Consider the following 25,708-nt stretch of genomic DNA (forward strand, 5'->3'; position numbering starts at 1 on the left):
AACAGGAAAATTTTCATGGTACCAATAAGAGTTTTCTCGCTGCTGGAAGAATCCTGCCCTTTCTGGAGCATTCCCACTTCCTTCCCTCCCTTCCCAGCTCTGGGAACTCTTTGCATTTAGTGGGTGGAGGTTTCAGAAAGACCATTCTGCTTTTGAAAATGGCAAAGAACACGTTTTGGGAGAAGCGCCTGTGCTTGCCCCTTGTTCTCACACACTTCGGGGGATCATTACATGTATGAGAAAGAAAAAGAAACCGTCCAATCAAAAGAACAATTTTCAAATAAAGGAAGCGTCCTGCCCAGTTCTCTTGCCGCTGAAGATATGATGAAACCTCGAAAACTATATATTGTTTCTTAAATGTCTACCGATGAGTTTTGAGCTTTTTAATTTTGTGACAAACCCACAGACTCCTGGTTCTCCAACATCTAAGGTGTTGGTGTTTTAGTAATCTGTGCCTATTTACCTGCTGCTATTCTCTCCGAATGGGAGCGATAATTCAAGATGAAATACAGCATGTATTACTCTTGAAAAGAGGAATTTTCTCTCCTTTCCTCCGTAATTGAGGTCATTCAACCACCAGGGTTCACCTGGAGTCCATACCATGATACACGCGTCACTCCGAGCCATTTTATCTTTTGTGCTGATAGTCAAGATCGCAGCTCTAACATTGACATCAAACTCCGTCTGGGCAGATGACTAAGAGTGCTGCACAACATAAACTTTTGACCCTCAACTTTCTGACCTGCAGTTGCAACGCACTAACCACAAAGATACACAAAGCTATGCCTCTTCTTTCAGGGGGAAGGGGCCCCCAAGGAATCTCAGGGACACCCTGCTTCTGGCACTGCCTTTTGGATTAAGAGGGTGGATTGGATAGTTTTGGGTGTTTGTGACTCTATTTCCTGTCAAATCAGCCTCCTTCCTACCTCTTTTTGTCAGCACTTAAAAAAGAGTGAGATTATTTTTTTAAATCACTCATCGCATTTAACAGGAAAAATTTGAATAAGGACAGTGGAACCTCAAAAAAAAGTGAAGGAAAAAAAGAAGACAGGGAGAAAGCAGGCAGCGGGGGTTGGAGACATTTTTCCCCCTTTATTTAAAAATAAAGACGCAGTCCTAATTGTTGGGAGAGCTGGCCCAGGCAAGCGAGTTGACTGTGAACTTGTACTAAAGCGTGCTCTGCTGGCGATTCCTAGGGTGTGCAGATTTATCTTCTCTGCATTTACTTAACCCGGCAGTGAACTGCACGGGCGTCATTTGTTAGGCGATGACAGACTTCACCTCCAGCAAGGGCTGCTTCACAAAATCGCAATAATTACCCAATAACCTTCATAACAAATATTATTATTGAAAATACCGGTTTGTGGGGAGGGGACCTAGTGGAAGAAGGACAGCTTTCTTTGTGAAAAACACCAAACAAAACAGACCTAGGCAGATCCAGTTCTGGGGTTTAGAATGGCCAGGACTGTGGTTCCCCTCTCCTAGGTGGGTGGGACCCTAGACCGACCCCCTCAACCTTGTAGGGAAGCCCCGTTACAGTTTTGTCATTGACTAGAAAGAAATTTTGCCTTAGAAGCCAAAAAGGGATGGAGCCCACAACATTCTGCACTCTCCATGGTGGGCAAACCTCAGACAGACTCCCAAGCTAAGGCAGGGGAAGACGCTTCGAAGGGCATCTTTTAAGCTAAAGGGATTGTCTTCCTCTTTAATAGCCCATCTTTCAGGATGCAATTTGCTCTCCCCTCACTAATTGTTTGGATATAATACTCTTCACATCTCAACAAATGAACATGACTCTGTTTCTGGTAGAAAATTCTGTCTTGCTCTCCCAGAGCCGCCAACAATGAAGCAGGGAATGAGCTGGAGAAAAGGAATCTCGGCATAATGTTGTGAAATTAGACCATGGAAAGCCTAACAAACCCCTAAGTAAGTGTGACCAGAAGCTTCCTATTATATTTATAGTTCAGGAAATATTGTCTCTTCAGCTTGTAGAAACAAACGAGGCCCTGCACATACTGGACACCTTCTCCTTTTACAAGATGAGGAGCACAGACACTTCTGCCACCGGCTGAGGCTGGATGTCTTCATAAAGCCCTTAATGACAGAGATTTTTTTCCCCCTAAGTAAGTTCCTCTGCAAAAACAACACCAAAGAATGCACAAGAAGAAATAACTTATCTACAAAATGAGCAGATAACCAGCCATCCTTTTTACTATGCTTCCTATGAAAATAGGAAGAAAAGAAATTCTCCAATCATGCTCACACAGGTCTGACTGGATGCTGTATTTTTTAAAAAGTCATTTAACTCCTTGTGAGTGAACCTGCTCTCCTAAGAACTCTGAAGTTTTATGAAGATTACAAGAGACAGAAATAAGCAAGCTGACAATATTTATAGCCTGTATTTTTTTTAATACATGGGAAAGATTCTCTGTATTGGGTAATGCTGGATATGGGTCCAACAGCCTTTCTGCCCATTCCCACACCCCGGGTGGGATGTGGCCACGGAGGTGGTGTGGACACTTCCTCCGGGCAAGTTACTCAAATGAACCTGCCAGAAGCCCTATCACTCTTTTTTTTCTGCTACTAATTTTAGTCACCAAGAAATCACTCAAGCAAGATCACCAAATGAGTAACTAAAATAAAACCTTAACCCAATATTTTCCAGTAAAGAACTCAAAAGTCAGAGCAGCAAAACAAAGACTCTAGAATTCTCACAGACACACAAAATGACAAAAGAGAACACAAATAGAGTTTATATTCTGGTTCCCAGTAAGATGCCAACACATCTTCCTGAGTGCTGAAATATTAGTACTTTAATAGGTCACACAAGATGACTTCAGAGATTTGCCTCGCCACTGTACTTCAGAGAAGTGGGACTTGTGGGAGGGTCTTGATTTTTCATAAAACTTCCCAGGTCTGTTTTTTGAACCTCTGACTTTGGGGACAACTGTTGGACTTCTGTTGGGTATAAGTGGCCTCTGCACGATAAAGTTTGTTGAAATTCCAAAACTATACCTTTTTTTTTTCATTTTAAGCACTTAGTAAAAATATCTTTACCAATTAGCACTTGCAGGAAAACTATCCAACTCCTAAGGAGAAAAGCATCTGGAGACAGAAGATCTTTTTTTTTTTTTTTTTGGTTCATTTCTGAGTTGGAGAATTTGGCTTAATTCTTCAGAGGGAGTAGGGGAAATCTGCTAGGTCCCTTGTGGGTACCCATCTAGAGAAAGACCCTTGGAGAGGCCACAGCATCCCCAGTCACTTTGCCTCTGAAGATCTTATATGAGGGTTTGGGGACAAAGAGGGTGGTGGCTGAGGCCAAGTTAGAATTGTACCCAGGAAAAATTTATTTCACCTTACTTCACTGTTGGTGCAATATTGGGAACTGTTTTGGAAATCATAGATTATGTAAATTTCCTGGGATCAAACAGAATGAGCAGCTAACAAAAGAAAGGCGGAAATCTCCTACTGACAAACGACCAATTTCTTCCCTAAACTATCCTTTATGACGTGTCAGGAAAAACAACCTAATGGCTCTGGGGACTTTTAAGTTGGGCATTGAAGACACCTCCACTTCCCCCGCAAACTTTAGGGCACATTTTGGAAGGCAGAATTTTTCTGTGTGTTGAGGGGGAGTAAATTTCTCTAATCTTTAGTGTTACCTAGGGGGAAATCCCTAAGTTGCCTTTTGAGTGTCCTGTGCGTGTGTGCACGTTCTAATTCTACAAAGGAGGAGAGGAAAAGGAAAGAAGAGAGGGAGAAGAAAGGGAAGGCGGAAGAAAAGAAAGCGCTTTAACTCCTTTCATTTAGCCTGGGGATTCAAAGACTAAAGTTAAATCCGGCCATAAAGTTTATTGCTTCAGACTCACAGGCGGGTGAGAACAGTCCCACCGAAATAAAAAGACCGTGCAGGGAAACAAGGTTCAGGGCCTGGTCCCGGGTGCAGGGGAGGGGGTGGTGAGCCCTCCGCCCCCCCACCCCCCCCCCACTCCTCGCCCCAGGTGGGGGACCCGCAGTCCCCAGAGCCCTGGGCTCGGCCTGGCAACCCAGGGGCCCAGCCTGGAGGTGCGGCCGGCGCCTCGCCGGGCCTCTGTCGCCCTCCGGCTCTCTCCCGAGCCAGCCTGAAACTCGGCCCCGAAGGCAGCCGCCTCAATTCAGGGCTGCCAGATGACCCCGGCCCGCGAAGACACATTGCCACAGCCCCATAAGGAATCCCGCCAGAGTCGGCCTCGGCCCTGCCCGGGCCTTTCTTTCCAACTCCAAGCACTCCTCGGCGCAGCGCGGCCCTCGGCGCCCGCGGCCCGGCGCCCCACTGTCTCCCAGCCCCCACCCTAGGGCTCCGCGACCCCCGACGAGCCAGCCCCGCCAGCCCCGGAATGGGGGGGGGCGGCGGCCTGGCCGAGTCTGCACACACAGGGCCCGTTCGCACACAAAAATCATCTTTTGCGCGCCGGCGAGAGCAGCGGAAGTCATTAACATTCGCGGTCGTGCAGCAAGCAATTAAAGTTAGGCCTGGGGACGCGGCGGCCACAGGCGCTTTTCACCGGGTGCCTCCGCAGAGCTGGCTCCTGGCGCTGCGACTGTGGCAGAGGAACAGTTGGCTCTGCCCTTTTGAATTCAGAGGCAACCTCAGAGTCATTGAACCAGAGAGAGAGAGAGAGAGAGAGAGATGGAGGAAGAAAGTTTTCAGAGTACAAATAAACTTGAAAGCGCTTAGGAGGCGAGCTTACCTTAACTCGGAGGGAGCCATTTTTCAGAGAGTTTTGAGAACTTGTGGTTTGGACACTTCTTGACCTAAAATTGACAATTTGAATGACCAGGCGGCACACGTAGCCTGCAAAAGAGTCAAATGGAGTCCAGCGTCAGTGAGATTATATGTTATGTGGTATATAATGTTGGATGTCAACTCCCCAAAACCATAAAACTTACTTTAATGGCCCCACGTGATGTTTTATAGCCAGTGAGCCGATCTGTCTGTGCTATGGATGATTTTACGATCTAATTCATAGACAAAACCCTATTCATTTGGCACCCAAATGTCATATAGCCGGAACTGGGGCTTATAAAGTTTACTGTTTTATAACTTTTAAAAGGAAAGACGGCATCAGTGTAAGCAGTCGGTAAATGTGCAAATCTCTAGTTGCGCTTTAGCTGCTCTGAGGAGTTTCCCAATCGAGCTAGGATGGGGTAAGTACCTTCCATTTGTAGCAAATTAATTGTAGCAAAAGAAGCCAACTGGGCTCAGGGTAAGGAATGGGAAGGGGTGCCTGGGTGGGTTAAGGGGCAGAGGGTTTCGAAGCCACGACGGGGCGCAGCAGCCTCTTCAGCAAGTGAAGGCCTAGGATGACCTTAGCAAAGAGGCAGCATCTGTGTGGGCCCTGAGGGCTGCTAACAAAGCCCAGTGCTTTTGCTCCTTCTTTCTCTCTTTTCCTTTTTTTTTTTTTTTTGGTACCCAGTAAGTTCACTTGGTTTCCTCAGAGATGGGCAGGTTGGACTCAGGCTTTGGAACCACCTACATACAGCTTTTCCACCTTCTGCCCTGCACTCTGATGGGTCAGAGTTAGGGAGGTGGCGGGTCAGGGTGCTAGTTAGTCTGAGGTCTCCTAGCACAGGCAGGCTGCTCAGGTAGCCTCAGACTCACTGCCTCCCAGCACTGGACAGACAGAAGAGCAGAAAGAGCCGCTTGCTATTTTGGCACAAACCAGACCAAGAGAACTTACAATAGAAAGTTTATTTTTTTGTTTCCAGTCAGTATTTTTTTCCTTAAAAACAAATACAAAAAAAAAAAAAAAGCTGATCACAGTTTGCTTAAACAGCCAGACTCGGACAATATTTGTAACTTTGTTCACAAAAACATACATCACTGAAGCTGCGCTTAGGAGAGCCACTTCCAGAGTTCGTGCAAAGGGTCCTACAAAGGCACGCAGGGACACACCGCTCGGAGTCACAGTTTTCGTCACAGAGTCACTAGTCACTACACGTCAAACAAGTTAAGTTGTGTCTCATCAAGTCACCTCTACAACAGCATTAATTACACAAGGAATATAGGTAGTTTGAATAAAAATATCTTTAACAGCTTGGAGCTATTGAGACAGGAATACTTCCACTCACATGCACAGTTAAACAACTGGAGTGCAACACACAACATTGGCACTAAACGAGGTTGAAGGGGGACTTTTTTGTGTGTTTTTTTTCTCTTTTTTGTTATAGTTACTTCAAGTAACACAGCTTGCTTCATATAAATAAGTTAAAACATCTATTTTTTTTTTCAAGACAAAGCCATTCAGGACAAAGAGATGAACAGAAAGCAGATCTACTTATACAGGCGCTATAATGGCAATAAACAGGCTCATGATTAAAAGATGAATTAGGGCAACGAGAACAGGGCTTCTTCACAGAAGGAACACAAGGGAGTTTCAGAAAGTCACCTTAGTACTGACACTACGCGGGATCCGCTAATACTGCTCAGTACTTTAAATGCTCAAATACTCAGGGGCGGAAGGCCCCTCCCGCCGCCGCCATGCTCATGCTTTTCAGCTTATTATCCTTTTTCCATTTCATTCTCCGGTTTTGGAACCAGATTTTAATTTGTCTCTCGGAGAGGCAAAGAGCATGTGCTATTTCAATCCTTCTTCGGCGGGTCAGGTAGCGGTTGAAGTGGAACTCCTTCTCCAGCTCCAGAGTCTGGTAGCGCGTGTAGGCCGTCCGGGCTCTCTTGCCTTCCGGGCCGCCTATGTTGTCTGCAACAGAAAAGTCAGCGATTTAGCCACCAACTCCGCAGCCCCCGGGTGCCCAAGTGGAGCTGGGGTCCTGAGCAGGGAGCGGGGGAGAAACGCTCAACAAGTCCTCCCTGCTCGCCGGCCCACCCCTCCCGAATTTCCTTCCCTCTTCCTTTCTAGAGAGAACACAATACAGTTTGGACTCTGGGAACAATCGGCCCATCTGAGGCTGGAGCCGCGTCCCGGAGGATCGCCCGGCTTTCCTTCACCCCTCTCCTGCCCTCTGGCCCTGCCCCTGACGTCCCGAGGCGGGGCACAGCCCTCCCAGGCAGCCCACCTCTCAGAAACCCACGGAAGCAAGGCCCTTTCCTGAGCGCCCAAGTGGCCTCCAGGTCACCCTCCCCTAAAGTTCCAGCCCCGCGAGCCGCCTTCTGTTCCAGCCTGCACGCTTGGGGCGCCTGCTTTCTTTTTCTTCCCCTTTCTGCTGTCCCTTCTGCTCCCAAACTTCAGAATCCCGCCGGCTCTCGCCTCGATTATTCCCCCCCCCCAAGCCCCTTTTCGGGGACTCTAATTAGTAACGCTGTTTCCCCAGCGTAGCCCTCCTCATAAATTATCCGCCCTGACAAGCCCAATTCACGGCCCCTCCTGCCATCCTCTACCTCTCTGCGCCCTGCTCGCTGGCCTGACCCGGGAGCGCGTTCCGAGGCGCCGGGGTTCGATACGGGATTTTTCGTCCCCACCCCCCCCGTTTCAACATCTAAACTTGCCTGGCCAGCGGCCCTTCTCCCCCACCCCCATCCCTCCCCATCTGCGAGCTTTGGGCGCTGCAGAGAAGAGAAGGTGAAAGGAGGAAGGCAGGGGAAGGGAACGGCGGGGAGAGACTCCACAGGGCTGGGAGAGGCGAGACCAGGAGACAGACGGGAAGAGAGGGCGGTAAAGAAGAGAGGGGGGACCGAGAGCCGCGCCCCCGCGGCCGCGTGGATTCAGAAAAAGGCTGGCTTTACCATGACTTATGTGCAGCTTGCGCATCCAGGGGTAGATCTGGGGTTGGGCGGGCGGCGCCGGGCTCGGCTCGCTCTGCGCGCTCGCCTGCTCGCTGCTGGCGGGGGCGTCCTCCTCGGCTCCGGACGCCGTGCCAACCCCCTCTCTGCTGCTGATGTGGGTGCTGCCGGCGTTGGCCGAGGCGCCGCTGGAGTTGCCCAGGGAGTTTTTCCCGCCGTGGTGGCTGTCGCTGCCGGGCGAGGGGGCCACGGCGGAGCAGGGCAGCGGGTCGGGCGGAGGCGAGTGCGTGGACGTGGCCGGCTGGCTGTACCTGGGCTCGGCGGGCGCCGCGCTGGCGCCGGCCGCGTAGCTGCGGGCGCGCTCCCCGGAGCCAAAGTGGCCGGAGCCTGAGCGGCCGACGCTGAGATCCATGCCATTGTAGCCGTAGCCGTACCTGCCGGAGTGCATGCTCGCCGAGTCCCTGAATTGCTCGCTCACGGAACTATGATCTCCATAATTATGCAACTGGTAGTCCGGGCCATTTGGATAGCGACCGCAAAATGAGTTTACAAAATAAGAGCTCATTTGTTTTTTGATATGTGTGCTTGATTTGTGGCTCGCGGTCGTTTGTGCGTCTATAGCACCCTTGCACAATTTATGATGAATTATGGAAATGACTGGGACATGTACTTGGTTCCCTCCTACGTAGGCACCCAAATATGGGGTACGACTTCGAATCACGTGCTTTTGTTGTCCAGTCGTAAATCCTGCCTGATGACCTCTAGAGGTAAACTCGTGCACTAATGGGGGAGTTGGGTGGAGGCGAGAGGGGTGGCGCGCGCGCCGCAGGCGCGTGCCCGCCACCCGCCGCCGCCGTTCAGTCGGACTCGAGCGCCACCCGCTGGAGGCAGGGCGCATCGCTCCGCTTCCGACCCAGGGCTGCAAGGGCCGGGGTCGAATTGAGGTTACAGCCCATTATGGCAAAATTATTGCATTTCCCTCGCAGTTCCATTAGGATGTACCAATTGTGAGGCCGTCAGCTGCCGATCGCGCGCCCGGCGAGGATGCAGAGGATTGGGGGGAGATGGTGACTTGGATTTTATTTACAACAACTTTATTTCCCCGCTGTGCAGCCCCTCTTATTTTTGTGTCGAGGTTGGGGTCGGTTCTGCCCGTCGTGCCTGCAGCTCTGAAATTTGAAAATACAGATAACACCTTCGGGGAAGGGGGGAGGTCATTTAGCCAATTGGAGAAATAAATCCTGCCCGCAGCAGCAGCTACAATTACGGCTCTGTTTTTCTGTGAGTGCATGAGGGACAGTGTCCCTGCCGCTCTTAAATGACAGGCGTCTATTAAAGATAGCTTTTGTGTAGTGTTTCTCCGAGGCGAGGTCAAATTCCATACACTTTTATAACCGGAGTCGATTTTTCTTTCGTGTAAATATGGTTTTCGTGTCATTAGTTCGCTATTTGATTTGCTTTAAGTATCCAATCCGGAGAATCTTCACCACCAGGTCCCTTTCCTGGAGGCAGCCGGGCCCCAAGTCGGAGGGTTCTCTGTGAACCCAGCGAGTGGGCCCAGCCTCCCCGCAGCCACAGAAGCTGCTTGGAGGCTGGGGATCCTTGGGCCGAGGTATGAGCGTCTTGCTTAGACCTCCAGGAGTAAAATGAGGGTGCTAATGGAAGCATTTCGTGCCAGTTCCTAGTAGCTTCGTATTTTCCTGGGTCCTGGAAGAGGAAAGTAGATCACGAATATAGCCGAAAGGCATGGGGGGGTGGGGACTTCCCGCTGGAGGCTGAGCGTCGCAGGCACCCCTGGCACATTTGGAAACCGGGACTCTTGCCCCATGGCCCCGAGCCCCTTCCTTTGGTCCTGAAAGCTACCCTGGTAGCAGCGCAGGCACCATCGGAGGCGGGGTCCGGGATCCGGAGCTGGAGACTTCGGGAGCCCAGGCTCTCCCGGGGCTGTAAAGTTCCACCCGCGCCCAGGTTGGGGCGGCTCTGCTGAGGCTGCTTCTCTTCCACGGACGGTTGCGCGCGCGGGGCCGAGAGACTAGGCTGTCTCAGGGCCCCCTTTGTTCCTTACGCTTCTTCCTGTCTAGGAGCGGCCTGGAATGCTACTGCAGTGCTGGGGCCCCGACCTTTAGGCCCCCTCTTTCCAGTGGCCCGAGTCGATTTGGTGGTACCCTCCGGGACTTGGTGGCGAGGGACCGAGGCGGAAACGCCCAGACACCCACCGAAAGGGGCTCGGCCCCGGGTTCTTTCCTCTCCAGCAATCCCGCGTCCCCGAGCTCAGGAGCACGCAAAGGCGCAATATAGCACAAGAGCCAGGGACGAATTCGGGGCGCGCCCCGGGATCCGGAGCCGGCTAGGGCAGCCTTGGAGAGCGGGACTGTGTGTGCAGTGCGCCCTGCTCCACCGCTGGGATTGGCTGTGTGTAGTTTTTTTTTTTTTTTTGGTAAGAAATAAATGCTCAGGCGTTTGCAAAGCTCCCAACTCCCCTGAAGCTGCGGAAGCCCCCCCGGAGGAGCAGGCGGGGGAGAAAAGTTGGGGAGCAGGCGAAGGCAAGGGGGCAAAGCCGAGGGAGGTTGCGGCGCTGGCCTGGTCCCTGCCCAGGCGTCTACTCGCCAGCCTTTGCCTCCGCGTCCTCCCCGCTGGGCTGTGTGGAATTGATGAGTTTATTTTCCTTTTTCCACTTCATGCGGCGGTTCTGGAACCAGATCTTGATCTGGCGCTCGGTGAGGCAGAGCGCGTTGGCGATCTCGATGCGGCGGCGCCGCGTCAGGTAGCGGTTGAAGTGGAACTCCTTCTCCAGCTCCAGCGTCTGGTAGCGCGTGTAGGTCTGGCGGCCTCGGCGCCCGTGACTCCCATACACAGCACCTGCGGGCAGAAATGGCCGGGCGCCCGGTGAGCCAGGATCCCGGCAGCCGAACCAGTCAGACCCGCGCCCCGCGCCCCTGGCCTCTAAACTGGAAACCCACTGGCCTCCGCTCCAGCCTCTTTCGCTATGTCTAAGGCCAAAAGCCGGCCGGATGGGAGAAGATTATTTCCTACCAAGCGAGATGCTTTCCACCTAAAACAATTTGGAGTGAGAAGTTATTGTTTTTTGAAAAATCTGCTCGGTCAGAAAACCATTACAAGCAAAATAAGAGAATGAGCTGCTTAATTCAGGGTACCTGAGTTGTGCTTTTGTGGGAGTGTAGTCTGTGTGTGTCTGGAAGGGATGGGTGCGGAACCCTGGGAGTAGGTTGGACCCTAGGAATTCACACACGGATCTCTGTGAAGGTGTTACTGTGGCCACCCATGTCAGGACTCAACATGGGGGTTTTTTGGAAGATGAAAAATGGTTAGCCCTCTCAAATCTTTGCAAACTCCCCCAAACTGTATGGCCCTTCTGAGAAAGACAGCACTCTCTTGGGAAAAAAAAAAAGTTGATCTTAAAGCAAAACACTATCAGTCTAAAAATCTGCACTAGGCTCTGCCCTGCTCCAAGGATTCTCTGTCGAGTTTTCGGAAACCAGAGGCAAAGGGATGGAGCGATGGGCCATCTGGGGTTTCTGGAAATGTAGGACTGTGATAGGGCTATCTGTTCTGGTGCCAAAGGAGCCCATGGGTGGGGGGCTCCCCCCCCAAGCTGGGTGTGTGAGACTCAGGCAGGGCCTCAAAAGGAGGCACAAGTTGGCTAAGAGTGAGCAGTTGAGTGGAAGGGGGAGGAGGGCAGGGAGGGGAAAGAGAAAAAATCCCGAGGCTGGGGATGTGGCCCTCCAAGGCTTTAGGGAGACCCTAGTGAGAGCCTTTAATCTATTTGGATTTCTGAAAGGCAGAAAGGAGAGGGATTGGGGAGTGAAAGGGAGTTATCAATGGTGGGTGCAGAAGGCCATCTCTGCTTGGGGATCTGAGCAGGGTGTTATTACCAGGGTGAAGTGTGGGCAGGCACTCCCTCCCACCCAGCCTAGCTCTCTGTTCAGGTTGCCCCTGTCACCGAGTCTCACATAGAGTGGCAGTGACCCCTCTGGATTCCCTAAGGTGTCACCTTACAAGGATACTAGTGCCAAGCCTTCACACGGCCACAGCTTGATTGCCTCACTGGGAATGGGTTGGGGTTGTTTGTTTTTGTTTTTGTTTTGTTTTGTTTTGTTTTTAATCTCTTAAAAAAAAGCCAAAGAAACTTTGTTCAGTCTTTCCTCCTCTCCTTCTATTTCCTCCTTCTACTTTCTCTGTCTCCTCCTTCCTTCCTCCTTTCCCCGTCTCCCTCCACTCTCCTGGGGGGGCTGCAGGGAAATGCCTTACCCGCGCAGGAGTTCATCCGCTGCATCCAGGGGTAAACGGGGCTCGTGTACTTCCGGTCGGTGCCTTCGTCATGGAGGGCTTTGCCCGGCACGCTGCTGCTGTCGGGTTTGTACTGCTGCTCGGGAGAAAAGTGCAGGTAGTCCCCGGGGCCCCTCTGCTTGCCACTGCCCGAGGGCGAGGCGCCACTGAGGTCCTTATCAGAATAGAAACACGAGGCCCCGTACTCGTAGGACGCCCGGTTGCAGGCCAGGACCGAGTTGGACTGTTGGTAGAAACAAGGTGAGGTGTACGTCTTGTCCGGGAGGCTCGACGCCCCGTACGAGGCCGGGAAGGGCCTCAGCGCGTCATAGCCGGCCGGGTAGAGGGGCAGCTGGCCCAAGAAGGAGTCCTGGCCGCTGGGCAGGCTCCCGGGGAAAGTGGGATTCACAAAATAGGAACTCATTTGCGCGCCCCTCCGCAGGACTGTGATTTGTTGTGTATTAGTACATCTGGCTATAACTATTAGTAGTCATCGAACTGGTTTGTTTCTGGATGGCCGAACGCCAAAAGCGACAGCAGCAAATCGCACCAGCTGACGCGGCGGCGGCCAATGGGAGCGAGCGCTGGAGCCCGCTCCCCGGGGACCGCGGCGACCGAGGCAGCAAAGTTACAAACAGCCCCCAGCCCGCCCGCCCGCCGCCGGCCCGGCAGATTGATGGGCGCGCACAGCAGCCGGCCCGGCTCTCTTCCCGAACGCCGGCGGCGGGCGCGGCCCGGGTAGGGGCGAGCGGATCGGGCCGGGCTAGGGACACTAGAGTCCGGGCCGCCGCAGAGGCCCCGCCAGGCCCGCTCCTTCCTCCTCCCCTTCTTGCCTGGTCGGATTTTGCTGGTTTTTCTTTCCAAACAGGAAACCTGACAGCCCCGCGCCCGGAGGGGCGGTCACAACGCTGGCTTTGCTCCCCCTCGGCCTGCCCTCCCGGCAGGGCCCTGAGTTTGCCCCTCCCTCTGCGCTCCCCTACCCGTGGGTGCGGGTTCCAGAGCTCGAGAAGGGGGTGTGAGAAACCAGGCCTTCACGCCCTGCTCCTCACTCCTGCACCTTAGCAGTCGGTGCATCCCTTTCTCCTCTCCTTCCCCACACCCACCGAGGGCCTGGGCCTCGCTGCCGCCGCCGCCGCCGCCGGGTGCGGAAGGCTCACCTCCAGCTGACCAGGATGCGGCCAAACCTCTTCCCCGACCGGCCCCATCCTCCCACACACAACACGCCTCCTTTGAGTCCTGACGGGCTCCCCTCCAATGGCCAGCGACTGCGTGGCCTCAAAGCACCCCACAAGCTGGGCATCCCCCGTCCTACCTCTGCACCCAGGAACTGAGAGGCCAGAAACCACTGTTTTCAACAAGAAAGGGACCTACAGAGGAGTGGTCTTGAGACTGAGCTCGGAAGCCGGCTGTGGGACCTGCTCCCATCGCCCAGCACTTGGGCCTCGCCAACCCGACACCCTGACAGCTCAGAGCTGAGACAGATCCAGATGTGGAACCTCTGTCCTCATTCTGGAGGCACAGCCACCCAAGGTCTCTGCCCAGCCAGGCATAGAAGGAAGCTGGGATTTCCAAGGCTGTGAGATCATTGGTGTGCTTGGTTTGCGGGGCATCCCACAGCCCGCCCTTTCCTGGGGTGTACCCCTTCCTTGCCTTTCCTGGGGCTGTTGGGGGTCTGCTGCCCGCAGTTGCTCCTATACCAGGAAGAGCTGCCTCAACCGCTCCAGGAATCCTCTGCATTGCTTTTTACCGTGGTCCCAGGCCTGGCCTTCCCCAGACAGGATGTGAAAAGCATGTCCTGGTTTACTTTCCCTTGCTTGAGAGGTGTGCCTTCCAGATAGTTGACTTTTACAGCACATGGATCAATCTCATTTTGTAAAATGTGATACCTTTCCACTGGCATTTTTACAACTGTATTTCTTGGGCTAGTAAAACCCTTGAATTAGCTTTAAAATCCTCAATTCTGTGGAGGCTGAAGAAAGACTATTTATACAATTTGGTTGTATTTCCAGAGGATACTTGTAAGATCTGTAAGATTCTGGTGAATGCAGGCAGATGGGGTTCAGGACTTGGGGGGGTGGGATGCCAATGCCTCCTAGGGATCTGCCAACGACTTCCTTAATCTCTTCCTTGCTTTTTGAATTTTTTCCCCTGCCCTCACTTCCCTCAAAAGGATAAAATTGGGAAAGGATGGGACTATGGGTGGCCCCCACAGAATCTCGTGAGCACCCCTGAAAGTGGCTGTTGCCCACCCGATGGGGGCTGCACCCAGAAGCCTTCTGCCTGTGTCCCAAACCAATCCAAGCTGGGAAAGTTTCCCCTTTGTATATATAAAGAAGGGCCCCGCAGGAGAAGATAGAATATAACATTTCCCTCGAATTCCTTCAGGGAATAGACACGATAGGCGCAAATGAAAGCTCTAGGTTAAAATTCTAAAGGAAACTATATTTTTAAAGCTAGATCCAAAGAAAATCATGTTTGAGTTATTGTTTCTTAAACAAGACCATCAGATGACAGTGATTTCAAACAAATTATTATTATATAAGACGAAAATAACTGTTGAGAGATGTTGATAAATGTTTACATTTATAATTTCTGTTTCATATCTCCAGGTCTCACACAGTATTGGGACTGATGGCAGTTTACTACATATGCTACCATTGTTACTATTTGTCATGGTTTGACTTGGATTCTTGATCTAATAATTACGCCAGACAATGACAGAATTTGATTTCTCAGCTAAGAGCCAAAAAATACTGTATTTCCAGCTTCTGTAGGCACTGAGATAGAAAAAATAAATTAAATCTCTACGTGTTAGCCAAGGCTGGTACATATTATGTTGGCAACGGCCCAATTTATTTCTCCAACCAGCATTAGGTGCCTATATATATGGAGAGAGAGAGAGAGAGAGAGAGAGAGAGAGAGAGAGAGAGAGAGAGAAACAGAGCGAGAGACACACACACCGCTCAGGCCAGAATAGGAGCCCCAGACGCTGGAGGGAGCCTCTCCTGGGATAGTGAGAACGGCTCCCAGGACTCTCTCTTCTAGGTCAAAGCCACGGAGAAAGTCCACTTACCTTTCAGCTGCTCTTCAAAGGGGACTGGATGGTGTGCAGGGCCCCACAGTCCGCCCTTTCCCTGGGCTGCCCACTCGACCTCCGCCAGCCTGGAGAGCGGCCCGCCGGTGTGTTGGGGGGGACCTTGAGGGCCACCCAGGCCGCCTGGATCTGTAGCCCAGGCCAGAGCCCATAGCATACAGGTGCGGCCTCCGCCTGTCACAGGCCCTCGCCTGACGCCAAAGCCCGCCTTTCTTGCCATAGTCAATCCTCCTCAGGGCCAGCCAGGCCTGCAGGCCTCGGGACCAGGAGAGGTCTCTCCGATCTCAAAATCCCAAAGCGGGCGTCTTCCCCGCACCAGCGTGCGCCCCGGGGGCGCCCTGGGACGCGCAGTTTGGACAGAAGCAGCCATGACGTGCCAGGCCGCCTGTGCAACCAGTCTCCATGGCGCTGGGGGTGGGAGGAGGGCCCGAGCAGAGCCGGGCGTCCAGCTCTGGTCAGGGGTGGCCAAGGCGGGGGAGGTTCCCGACAGGCCCTGGGAGGCCGCCCATCGGGTCCTCCCTTGCCCCCCTCTCCTCGGCCTGCTTGGGAATCTCTGAGGGGCCCGCGCAGCAGTCGCGCCAGGCTGCAAGACGCGGGGCTGCGGCTGGCGTCGGTCCCGGCGACGGCCACAGCGTGGCAGCAGCGAGCGCCCGGCGCGGCCGCAATAAATAATCTGCCCGCGGCAGCCGCAGTCAGGCAGCCCGCGGCCCTGCGACGCAAACGCGCCGCTTTATCCGCCCCGAGCGCACCCAGGGCGCCGGTGGCCGTCCCAAACGGCCGCGGCCGCTTCTCGACGTTCTAATGCATACCAAGGCATTGTCTTAGGGTGGGAAAACAACATCAACCGAGGCCACAAAACAAACAAAAAGAACTCGAGCCCAGAACCTCAGGATCCTTTCTGGTCGCAGTCCCAGGAAGCGTCTGGGGCAAATCTGGCCGAGACGCACCCGGGCCACGCCACCGCCGGTGCCACCGCGCCCCATAAAGCCAACGCCCACGGCACCCTCCGTGCTCTCCTCCCCGGGCGGCTCCACGGTCCCCTCCGCGCTCGCGGAAAGTGGGGCGTGCGGTCGCCAGCGGGCTGCGCCGAGGTGGGGGGGTGGGGGGGTCCCCCTATCGCCCAGCCTCGGTTTGCGTCCCCCCTTCAACCTTCGCTGCGGCCCCTGCCACTCTCGATAACAACCACTACATTTCTCAGCACCGAAACTTCCCGCCAAGCAACACCAGCCAATTAACCCCATCCTCTCCTCCAACGCAGAGTTCCACCCACGCACCCAGTCCCTCTCCCCGCGCTTCAGACACCTCTGTCATCGGAACACCGAGTGAAGGGAAGCAGGCAATCAGCAGAGGAACCTGGCTGAATTAGTAAGTTCCTGTTGTGTTTTTTTTTCCCCCTCATTCTACCTTCCCCTCCACAAACCTAGTCCCTCCGAATAGAAGGTGCTATGTTGATACTAATAAAACGCATGTCAATTAATTCCCTCTGCCCCCCCTCACCTCTTCCCACCTCCCCAGGTCCAGAATGGTCTCCGGTGGTTGGGGATTTCAATCGAGCCAATTGGGTCATGAATGAAAAAAAAAAAAAAACAAAACACCTTCAAACCCGAGAGTCTGGTTAGGGAACGCAGAATGCAGGGCCACTTCTTTTGGGGGCTCGGCAAGGTCGCTGGGGAAGAGGAGAGAGAAGCCCTCAGTGCTCCTGCCCCGTGCCAGGGCGCTGTGCCACGGAAGGAAGGCTGGCATTACTGCCCTGGTGAGCCAGGGGGAGGCGAGAGAAAGGGAGTGTGTGCGCGCGTGTGCGCGTGTGTGCAGGGAGTGCGTGTGTGCGTGTGCGCGCGCGCTCGTGTGTGTGTGTGTGTGCGCGCGAGCGCGCGTGATGGGGGGCAAGTGTGAGCGCTGAGTGTGGGCGAGGGTGAGTATGTCCCTCTTCCAAGCCGCCCCGGGTGCCCTCTCCCCCCACCGCCGCCGGCGCCGGCTGCCATCTCACCACCTTTGCTCCTGTCTCCCCACTTGTCTCACCTTCAGATGGCGGCTCCCAGAAGCTCCTGCCCCTCTGACAGCTGTCGCTTGGGCAGCCGGGGAGACGAATTGTCCTCCTTCCTGGTGCCAGAGGACGCAGGAAATTAGCCAGGTTGCGAGTTGCAAAGCGGCCGCCCAGGCGCCGGGAACTGGACGCGCCCCACCTCCAGCGGGAGCGGCCGGGCCGGGCCGGGCCAGGGCCTCGTCTGGCTCGCCATCGCCGGACAAAGCGCAGCCAAGCCCGGCTGGAAGGCAGAGCTCCGAAGCAGGCAGGACCGAGCGGAGCAAAAGAATGCGGCTCTATTCTCGCAAGGGAAATTATAAAAAAGTTCATGTTCACGGTTCCCATCCACATGACCGACAGCGGCCAATGGAAGGGCCGAACAACTCATAAAGTTGTATTGCAAAGTTGTAAATTTTCATAAACAACAACGGATTTATGACCCTTTCCCCATCACTAAGAGGAGGCAGCTCTTACACCGGCGCCATCTTACCACGGAGGCCGCCCCGACTTGGGGCCGCAGGTTTTACAAACCCAATTGGGCCGGGTTTTATTAAAAGAGCAATAAGAAGCGGGCCCAGCCTAGGCAGGAGGCTGGAGTCGAGGTCTCCGCCTGCCTGCCCAGCTCAGGCTATCCTGCGCTGTCCCCATCGGCCCTCGCCCCTACCCAGACCCTCCACCTTCCCCGCGCCCACCCGGACGGACGCCCCCGCCAAGGCTCCGCAGCAGCCCAGGCTCAGCAGCAGCCCGGGGCTGCGGTCCCTGCCCCTTCCCACACCCCTCAGCTGCAGCGCTGTGCCCGGCGCCCTGGCTTTGCCTGAATGCAGGGTGGGCGGGGGGCTGCGTCAGAGGCCCTGAATCCCACCTCCTAGCTTGGGGCCCTGTTCAGGACTCATGGAAAATTCGGGATCATTGGCAGGGTAATACCCCTAACCCAGCCCACCCCACAGCCTTAGAGGAAAAGGTGGATTTTGTATTCGCTCATGGAATTTGTGGAGGGGTTTTTTAGGGAGGTTCATAGACTATAACATATCCATTGAAGATTCCGTTTTCAAGAGATCTGGAAGATGTTTGTGCACACACACACACACACACACACACACACAAAACGAAGATGAAAATCTCTGGAAAAATTCATATACAATTATGACACACAGAAAAGCACACACTCAATTATTGACATGGAAATACACGCAACTATTTACACACAGAAACACATGCACTCAGTTATGGACATAGAATCACATAAAATTATTGACTCATGTAGCAATACACACATACATAAAATACACATACAAAAGAGGTACACACATACCTATACAAATCCACACCAAAAGGGACTTGACACACATATACACCAATACATAGACACTCAACACTTGGACCCCATTTGTCCTTCCACTTTTGCTTCTCCAAAGCCCCTTTGGACATAGAGACATAGCCAGGCTTTGCTCTCCAGTCATGCTTACCTTACTTTCCCAGGCCCCCCTGTATAAAGCAGTCCACGTTTCTTTGTCACCAAGCATCTTTATTTTTGTTACATAAAACACGGTTAGCTGGGCAAGACAGGAAGCGTGCCTTCCCATTCCTGGAACCCCAAGCTAGAGCCTACAGGGACAAGGGGGACGCAGGACAACACAAGAGATGAAGGGCATTGGGAAGGGCAACGGCTCTCCCCACCAGCTATAAAGTTAGCTCAAGACAACACACCATGCTACAAAGTCACCCCATTAACACATCCTTCCCAAGTCAAGACATTGCCTTACAAATGAGCTCCAAGACTATATAAATGACAAAAAAAAATCTTGTTCAAATATACATTATTTGCTATTGTAGGAAAAGTCAGGGTGTATATATTCAACATGGCTGGACAGTAGGATTTGGGGAAGTGCAGGGAGGCTGGGAGCAACTCTGCAGTCCTACTAAGCAGAAGCTAACCCAGAGATCTGCAGCTAGCTTGGGAATGCTCCCCTCCAGAAGTGGGGGTAATGGGCCTGAACTTGGGATGCCCAGGCCAGAGAAGGAGGGATTCTAGGTTGCAGCACTTAGAATGCTTTGGAATAAATATATTATTTTTCAATTTAAATAGAAGCCAATACCCTGGTCCCCGGACCCCAGTGCCTTCTCCATGCAGCCTCAGGGACCCCTCAAGGCTGCCAGGCAGAAGCAGGAGGGGCCTGGCGGGGGAAGGGGCCGGCACTAGGTAGCAGGCGAGCCAGTGAGCGAGCACAAAATAGGTAGTTTGGGACTAGTAGGTAGTACTGAGAAGATCAGGTCCTTGTCGGTATGGGGGAGGTGCTGGGTGTTTGCCAGTGTGGGGACAGGTCTGGGCTTCCTGGGAGTGGAGGCCTACTGGGGCTGGGCCCATAGGTAGTTTGGGGTGCCTCTCGCTGAGGCCTGTGCTAGGTAGTATTTTAGCCGTGCCAGCACAGAGCCGGTCCGACTGGGGTTAGGGAGGGTGTCTGCTGGGGGTACTTGGGGGCAGAGAGATCCCCAAGGGGACCCAGGCTAGGCGGCTGCTCGGTCCAGAAAAGATGGGAGCTGGAATGGGTAATGGGGCAGATGGGTGCAGGTTGGGGACTGTTTTGTTTTTGTTTTTGTTTTTGTTTTTACGTTTTCTTTTTATTTTTTTCCACTTTTGTAAATAAAATCAGTGAGTCTCTAAAGACGCTTTTCCCGACTGTCTGCTGCAGCCAGGGCCCCGACTTGGCCCCTCATTCCTCCTCCTCTTCGTCGTCGTCTTCTTCATCTTCGTCCTCCTCGTCGGCCTTGTCGGTGGCGGCGGCGGTGGCGGCGGCGGCGACGGCGGCGGCGGTGGGCACGGCGCCCTCGGGGGCGGCGGCGGCCGGACCCTCATCCTTATGCTCTTTCTTCCACTTCATGCGGCGGTTCTGGAACCAGATCTTGATCTGGCGCTCGGTGAGGCAGAGCGCGTGGGCGATCTCGATGCGGCGGCGCCGCGTCAGGTAGCGGTTGAAGTGGAACTCCTTCTCCAGCTCCAGCGTCTGGTAGCGCGTGTAGGTCTGGCGGCCCCGCTTCCTGTCGGGCCCTGGGAGCAGACATGCGGACACACGGACGCATGGACACATGGACAGATAAACCAACAGAGACACAGACAGGACAGTGCATTAGCCAGGCCGCCGTCCCAGAGCCTGCACCTTTCTCCCAGCGCTGACCCGGGCGCGCGTCCCCCCTCCGCCCGCGCCCCCGAACGGAGCTGGGGGAGGAGCGGGAGCGTTAGCGGAAGACCCCAACTGCGGTGCCAGACGCGCAGGCAGCTCTGTGAGGAGGAAAGGCGCAGAATCCCAACTTTACAACCGCCCTTTCCAGCCGGCTAGGCTTCCACAATGTCCCGCTTCCCCCTGACAAAGGGAAATTGTAAATATAGAGTGTGGGCAAGTGGGAGACGCTGCGCTTTTGCCATTCAAAGGCGAGCTGGGCCGCTTCCCCCCCCCCCTTCCTAGGCAAGTGGGTGACCCTCGGGCAGTCCGCACTCCAGGGGCGCCTTTCCTCCCTGGAAGACCGCGCCCCCATCCCCGGACCTTCCTGGGGCACTCCGACCCCCCCCCCGTCCCCGCTCTCTCCGTTCCCCACCCCTCCTTTAAATGGCCCCTGGCACAGGGGCGTCAGAGGGGCCCTGGCCTGAAGGAGGGTTTGGCTCTTCCTGCTTTTGAAAAAGGAAAGCCTGGCCGAAAGGAAAAGGAGGAGGGAGGGAGAGAAGAAAGGGAGAGAGAAAGAGAGAGAAAGAGAATAGCGAACAAAATGTTAAAATTCCAAGGCAAATGGAGTTAAATAAATTTACGAGGATCGAACCCATTAATTGGGTCATAAAAAGTTTTATGAGCCTCATTTACATACAATGCTACGGGCTCTCCACGCTATGGCGCCTTGACTCTAATTAAAACCAGAAAGGCTGCGCCGCCAGGAGTCACGGGGCCGCCGGCTCGCAGTCGCCTCGCTCCGCGCTCGGCGCTCCGCAGCCCCGCGCCCCGCGCCCCGCGCCCCGCGCTGCCGCCCCGCGCTGCCGCCCCGCCCGCCGGCCCCCCGCCCGCCTGGCTACTTCGCCTACCTGAAGACCGCATCCAGGGGTAGATGCGGAAATTGGCCTCGGCCGGGCCGTGCAGCGCGCCTTCGTCCGCCTTGTCGCAAGCGCCTTTGGCGAGGTCACTGCAGAGCCCGGGGATGTTTTGGTCGTAGGAGGCGCAGGGCAGGTTGCCGTAGGCGTCGGCGCCCAGGCCGTAGCCCGACGCGAAGGGGCTCTGATACAGGGGGCTGTTGACATTGTACAAGCCCGGCACGGTCGAAGCGAAGGCGCCGGCGCCCGCCCCGTAGCCGCTTCTCTGCGAGTTGGGCGCAAAGGAGCAAGAAGTCGGCTCGGCATTTTGGAACAGAGAAGCCCCCGCCGTATATTTGCTAAAAAGCGCATTCACATAATACGAAGAACTCATAATTTTGACCTGTGATTTGTTGTCCGGCAGCTTTCAGTGTCGGTTTTACGAGGTAGCGTGATATATGATAACATTACACCCCCAGATTTACACCAAACCCCATTTTCTTTTGGACGGAGCTCGCCGCAGCACGTGACCGCCCACATGACCGCCTCCGCCAATCTCAGCAGCCCTCACAGGTGGTCTTGCTCCGCGGGGCCCGCGGCAGCCTAGAATGGAAGGGGAAGAGGCTCAAATATGTGGCCAACGAATCCGCCCGCGCCCCGCGGGTGCGGCGCGTCCCGCGGGGAAGGGACCCCGAGGCTCCGCGCGAGCGCTCAGCCCGGCGCCACCTGGACGCCGGGCGGGCGGAGGCTGCGCGGGCTCGGCCGGGGACAGCCTCCTTTTGCCTGTTACCGAAGTCTGGACCGAGCCTGCGGGCCCTCCCGCCCCCTGTCCTGTCTCCTGACCCAGCCTAGCGAGAGGGTCTCTACCCTCTGCGCACCCGCCCGCCCCACGGCAGCCCGTGGGCAAATCTCAGCTCTGGGCAAATCGGGTCTTTGCCCTCATCTTCCTCCACCCTCCACCCCCCACCCTCCCCGCGGCCCCCACCCCCGTCCAGGTCCACTGGGCAATAGGCCCATTTAGACTGTGATCCAGATGGGGCCGGCGCAGCGTCGCTTCCAGCTGCAGCGAGAACGCCACCACAAACTGGAACCATGTGGTTCGAATAAAGTCAACGTCTCCAGGCTTCCTTTCCTTAATCGGCGGCACACTGTTTATCCGCCTTAAAGGAAGCAGTGAAATATTTATCTATTAATGAGCCTCATTTGCCAACAGATTTATTAACGTGGGGTTCTCCTCCCTCCTCCTGGACACCGCTGTCCTGGCAGGCTCTGTGCATTCGCTGCTGGGCACCTGGCTGGCCTCTGGCAGCCTAAGAACTGGCTAGTTCTCTTTTGTCCTCCCTGCAACCTCTGGTTCCCCCTGGCTCCAGGGAAACCAAATCTCCTTCCCTAAGGCTGGAGGAACCTCAGGTCCCACACCGTTCCAGGTACCCCTAGAGCTGGGACTTCTCTGGAAAGCTGCTTCAGGGCCAATCATGTTCCTCTGCCAGCTCCTCTTGGTCTTGAGTGCCTGGGAACAAGCAATACACACTTTAGAGCCAGTTTGGAGAGGAGAAAGAGGGGCCCAGGTGCCTGGGTACCTCAGCCCATTATGGACCTCTATTTCTTTTAGAGACCCCCCAAAACAAAATAGGGGGACACTTCTCGAAAGACCACCCAGCTCTGGAGGCTTCACATTTCCAAGACTGGCTCACAGAGAGGGGAACACATAATAGTCTCCCTCCTCCCCATCCAGGCCCCCAGCGCATAGAGCTTACCTTTCCAAGCCTCCAACCCTGTGCAGGGTTGGACCAGCCGAAGCCCCTGCTGCCCACCGCTCCGTGGAGTGTGGTGGGGCGAACCCTTCCCCTAAACGCCTCATAAACTGCTCAGGCCGCACTGGAAGCCCAGCCGCCAGGTCAGTATGCCTTTTACTGCTCAGCTCGATTGCACACCATAAACCCGACCTCACAATGGAATTGCTCCGGAAATTCTCCTCTAAATTATAGAGTTTGGTTCCTTGTGTACAAAGCACTTCCCATCACTTTCAGAGAGTCCAGGCCGCCCCTGTTCACTGCACCCTCTCAGGGGGTCCCAGGAGCACAAAAGGCAGCAAGAGGGTTCAGACCCGGATGCAACGGAGCCCTAGTTCCTGCCTAGCGGGCTGCCCAGGGGCGTGGGTGGAGAGGTGGGGGCTGTCCGGGCAGGTGGGCGCCTGCTGGTTTCCCCTGGGGGCACGGGGCTGGTGGGGAGGCAATATCCGGGGATGCCCTTTATGGAGGACCGGGATGATAGCTTGTCTCAGTTGGGGAATGGAGGCTGTAACATGGGAAGAGAAGAAAAACTAAATATTCTAAATAGCATCATTTTCTGGCAGGAAATAAATACCTAAAAAAGTTTAAGGAAGACGAAGCAAGCAAGGAAGCTAGGAGATCAAAGAGACGGAATTAGACAGCTTTAGACCAATAAATTGTTCCCCGGGTGACACAGAGCAAGATGCAAAGAGAAAGACCCGGCCCGCCGCCGCCGCCGCCGTCTGTCTAGACTCGGGCCGGCTGGAGCAGCCGACAGCGATGGCGTTTAAGGCAAAACCTTGCCCTGAAGTGAAACGACCCAGCCCCGGTGGGGATGCATTTCAGGGAGCGCGAGAAGGAACGCAATCCCAGCCAAGAGGGCTCGGAGCCCACGCCACAGGCTCATCCCTGCCTGGGTTTTTCCGGCGCAGGTCCAAACGGTCCTGGCAGGACGCACTGCCCCTCTGCTTGGGCCAAGGAAAATCCAGATACTGCCGTCAGGGCCTCAGCCTCTCCGGGCCCAAGTCAGCCAACTGGGCCGAGCCCCGCGGGTGCCGAATCCTTTCTTTCGTTTCTGGGCTTCTCTCTTCCCTCCTGCCTCCTGTGGCAGGGTTTTAAAACGAAAAGGCCAGACAGAGTCAGGCTTTCAGTAAGGCCTCCTTAATCTCGTGTTCTCGATCCATTGCTTTCCTACTTATTTGTCTGAAAAGACACAAATGCACTGGGTTATATGTGATCATATTCACAGAAATACTCGTTGACGATCAGCCTGGATGGAGCAGGCACGTGCAGGCGGGTTTCTCATCAGCCGAGCTGTCTTTAGATAAAGACTTTTTTTTTTTTTCCTCACCGCTCTCCTGGAGAGTTGGGCTCCTACCTATCACACGGAGTGTGTTTCCCTTGCTTCTTGTTACCAAACTGCTCAATATTGCAGCCCAGCTAAGAATGCAAGCCCAGCTCTGGGTGGGGGGAGCGCAGGGAGGCTGCCTGGAGTCTGGCGGCTGGCGATTTGCTTCTCTTAACGTTTCCACTCGCGCCCCTGCCCCTCGCGCGGGCTGCGCTCGGTTCCTCCGCCACTGAGCAGTCCCCGGTCCCGGCGCGGGGACAAATCCATGCCCGACGAGTGCAAAGGAGCGAAGGCTGGCAGCTAACCAGGGAAGCGCTTCCCAGGCAGCCGGGCCAGGAGAGCCGCCTCCCAGCCAACCAGCCGGCCAAGGGCAAGGGAGGCCCCGCGCGTGGCAGTCCGTGAGGCCTCTGGGATCCCAACCCGCCGGCACCTACCTGAAGCCTCCGTCATTGGTGGAGAGAAGCGGTCGCCACCGATCTGCTCCTTCACCATTTATTTGTAGTTACATAAATTGAGCTTTCTATCTGCAGCTTGGATGCATGACCACGGGCGGCTCTCGGCGGAAGCTATATAAAACCCTTCTTACAATCAGATGCTGTCAAAGTGTGTGTGTTATATAAGGAAATATAATGAGGACGTGTGCTGCAATACCAACGTGTGTCTATAAACGGAGAAGAAGGGAGGAGAGGGAAGAAGAGGGAGGGAGGGAGGGAAGGAAGAAGAGGGAGAGAGAGAGAGACACTCAGGAGATGTCAGCCAAAATCCAGTCCCCAGTTTTACAGCGTGTACAGCGCGGAGACGCAGGTTGTAAACATTTTGTGGGCTTGGCAGAGACTATTACAACCCAAATAAACACACCGCGTGGCGTGTTCACAGGGCTCCGGGGTGCTTCGAGGGGTTCTCTGTTTGCTTTGCGTTTTCCCTCCGAAACTATTGGGCACCACGGGCTGATCCTCGCACCCGCGCTCGCGGCCGCCTCCTGGAAGGTTCCGGGGCGTGTTCCCCGCCCACGGTCCAGGATGGGCTGGGCCTAGCTTGGGGTCCTCTCCCTCCTCCTCGCCTCCTGAGCCGCTCCACTGCCAAGGAAGTTCGGTGGCGAGAGAAGCACCGGCAGCTTTCACGAAGTGAACTCCTAGCCCGGAGCGAGGATGTTATTATCATTATTTTAAGCATCGCGTTTATTTTTAGAACAATCAAAGCAGCCCCTGCTGTGCTCCCAGGGATTCTCCGTCTCGGGCAATTCAGCCGCCAAACGCACGCCAGAAAGTCAGCAAGAATGCCTTTCTCCACCCCCCCCACCACCCCCCGATTATCAGCCGCCTGATTTTACTGTCACTTATTCGAGGCGGCCGGGTCCTGGGGCCCTGGGGTCCTGGCTCTCCAGGGTGCTGGCTCCCCGGGGCCGGGCACCCG

At 54.8% G+C, this 25,708-nt stretch overlaps 3 protein-coding genes across 4 annotated transcripts; all 3 read right to left on the minus strand.

Moving 5' to 3' along the window:
- Positions 1-4,757: 4,757 nt before the first annotated feature.
- HOXA5 (homeobox A5) lies at positions 4,758-8,618 on the minus strand. Of its 2 annotated transcripts, XR_008663030.1 has the most exons (3): positions 7,724-8,618; positions 6,429-6,740; positions 4,758-4,834 (listed from the first exon to the last, which is right to left on the minus strand). XR_008663030.1 is itself a non-coding variant. In XM_055314605.1 (2 exons), the coding sequence occupies exons 1-2, from the start codon at positions 8,616-8,618 to the stop codon at positions 6,490-6,492; spliced, it is 1,146 nt and encodes a 381-aa protein (XP_055170580.1). In that variant the 3' UTR covers positions 5,730-6,489. The 2 variants fall into 2 exon arrangements, 1 of the variants encoding a protein (XP_055170580.1); XM_055314605.1 differs by lacking the exon at positions 4,758-4,834 and having other exon boundaries at positions 5,730-6,740.
- A 1,690-nt stretch (positions 8,619-10,308) lies between these two features.
- Positions 10,309-12,618, minus strand: HOXA6 (homeobox A6). The gene is made up of 2 exons (XM_055314610.1): positions 11,990-12,618; positions 10,309-10,579 (listed from the first exon to the last, which is right to left on the minus strand). Exons 1-2 carry the CDS (start codon positions 12,429-12,431, stop codon positions 10,320-10,322), a joined length of 702 nt encoding a protein of 233 aa, XP_055170585.1. The 5' UTR covers positions 12,432-12,618; the 3' UTR covers positions 10,309-10,319.
- Positions 12,619-19,704: 7,086 nt separating this feature from the next.
- Positions 19,705-24,845, minus strand: HOXA7 (homeobox A7). The gene is made up of 4 exons (XM_055314611.1): positions 24,730-24,845; positions 22,607-22,685; positions 21,191-21,778; positions 19,705-20,170 (listed from the first exon to the last, which is right to left on the minus strand). The coding sequence occupies exons 3-4, from the start codon at positions 21,567-21,569 to the stop codon at positions 19,836-19,838; spliced, it is 714 nt and encodes a 237-aa protein (XP_055170586.1). The 5' UTR covers positions 21,570-21,778; positions 22,607-22,685; positions 24,730-24,845; the 3' UTR covers positions 19,705-19,835.
- Between the last annotated feature and the right edge of the window lie 863 nt (positions 24,846-25,708).

The sequence above is a fragment of the Nyctereutes procyonoides genome, unplaced genomic scaffold (genome assembly GCF_905146905.1).
Source record: "Nyctereutes procyonoides isolate TBG_1078 unplaced genomic scaffold, NYPRO_anot_genome, whole genome shotgun sequence".
In the NCBI taxonomy this organism is placed as follows: Eukaryota; Metazoa; Chordata; class Mammalia; order Carnivora; family Canidae; genus Nyctereutes; species Nyctereutes procyonoides.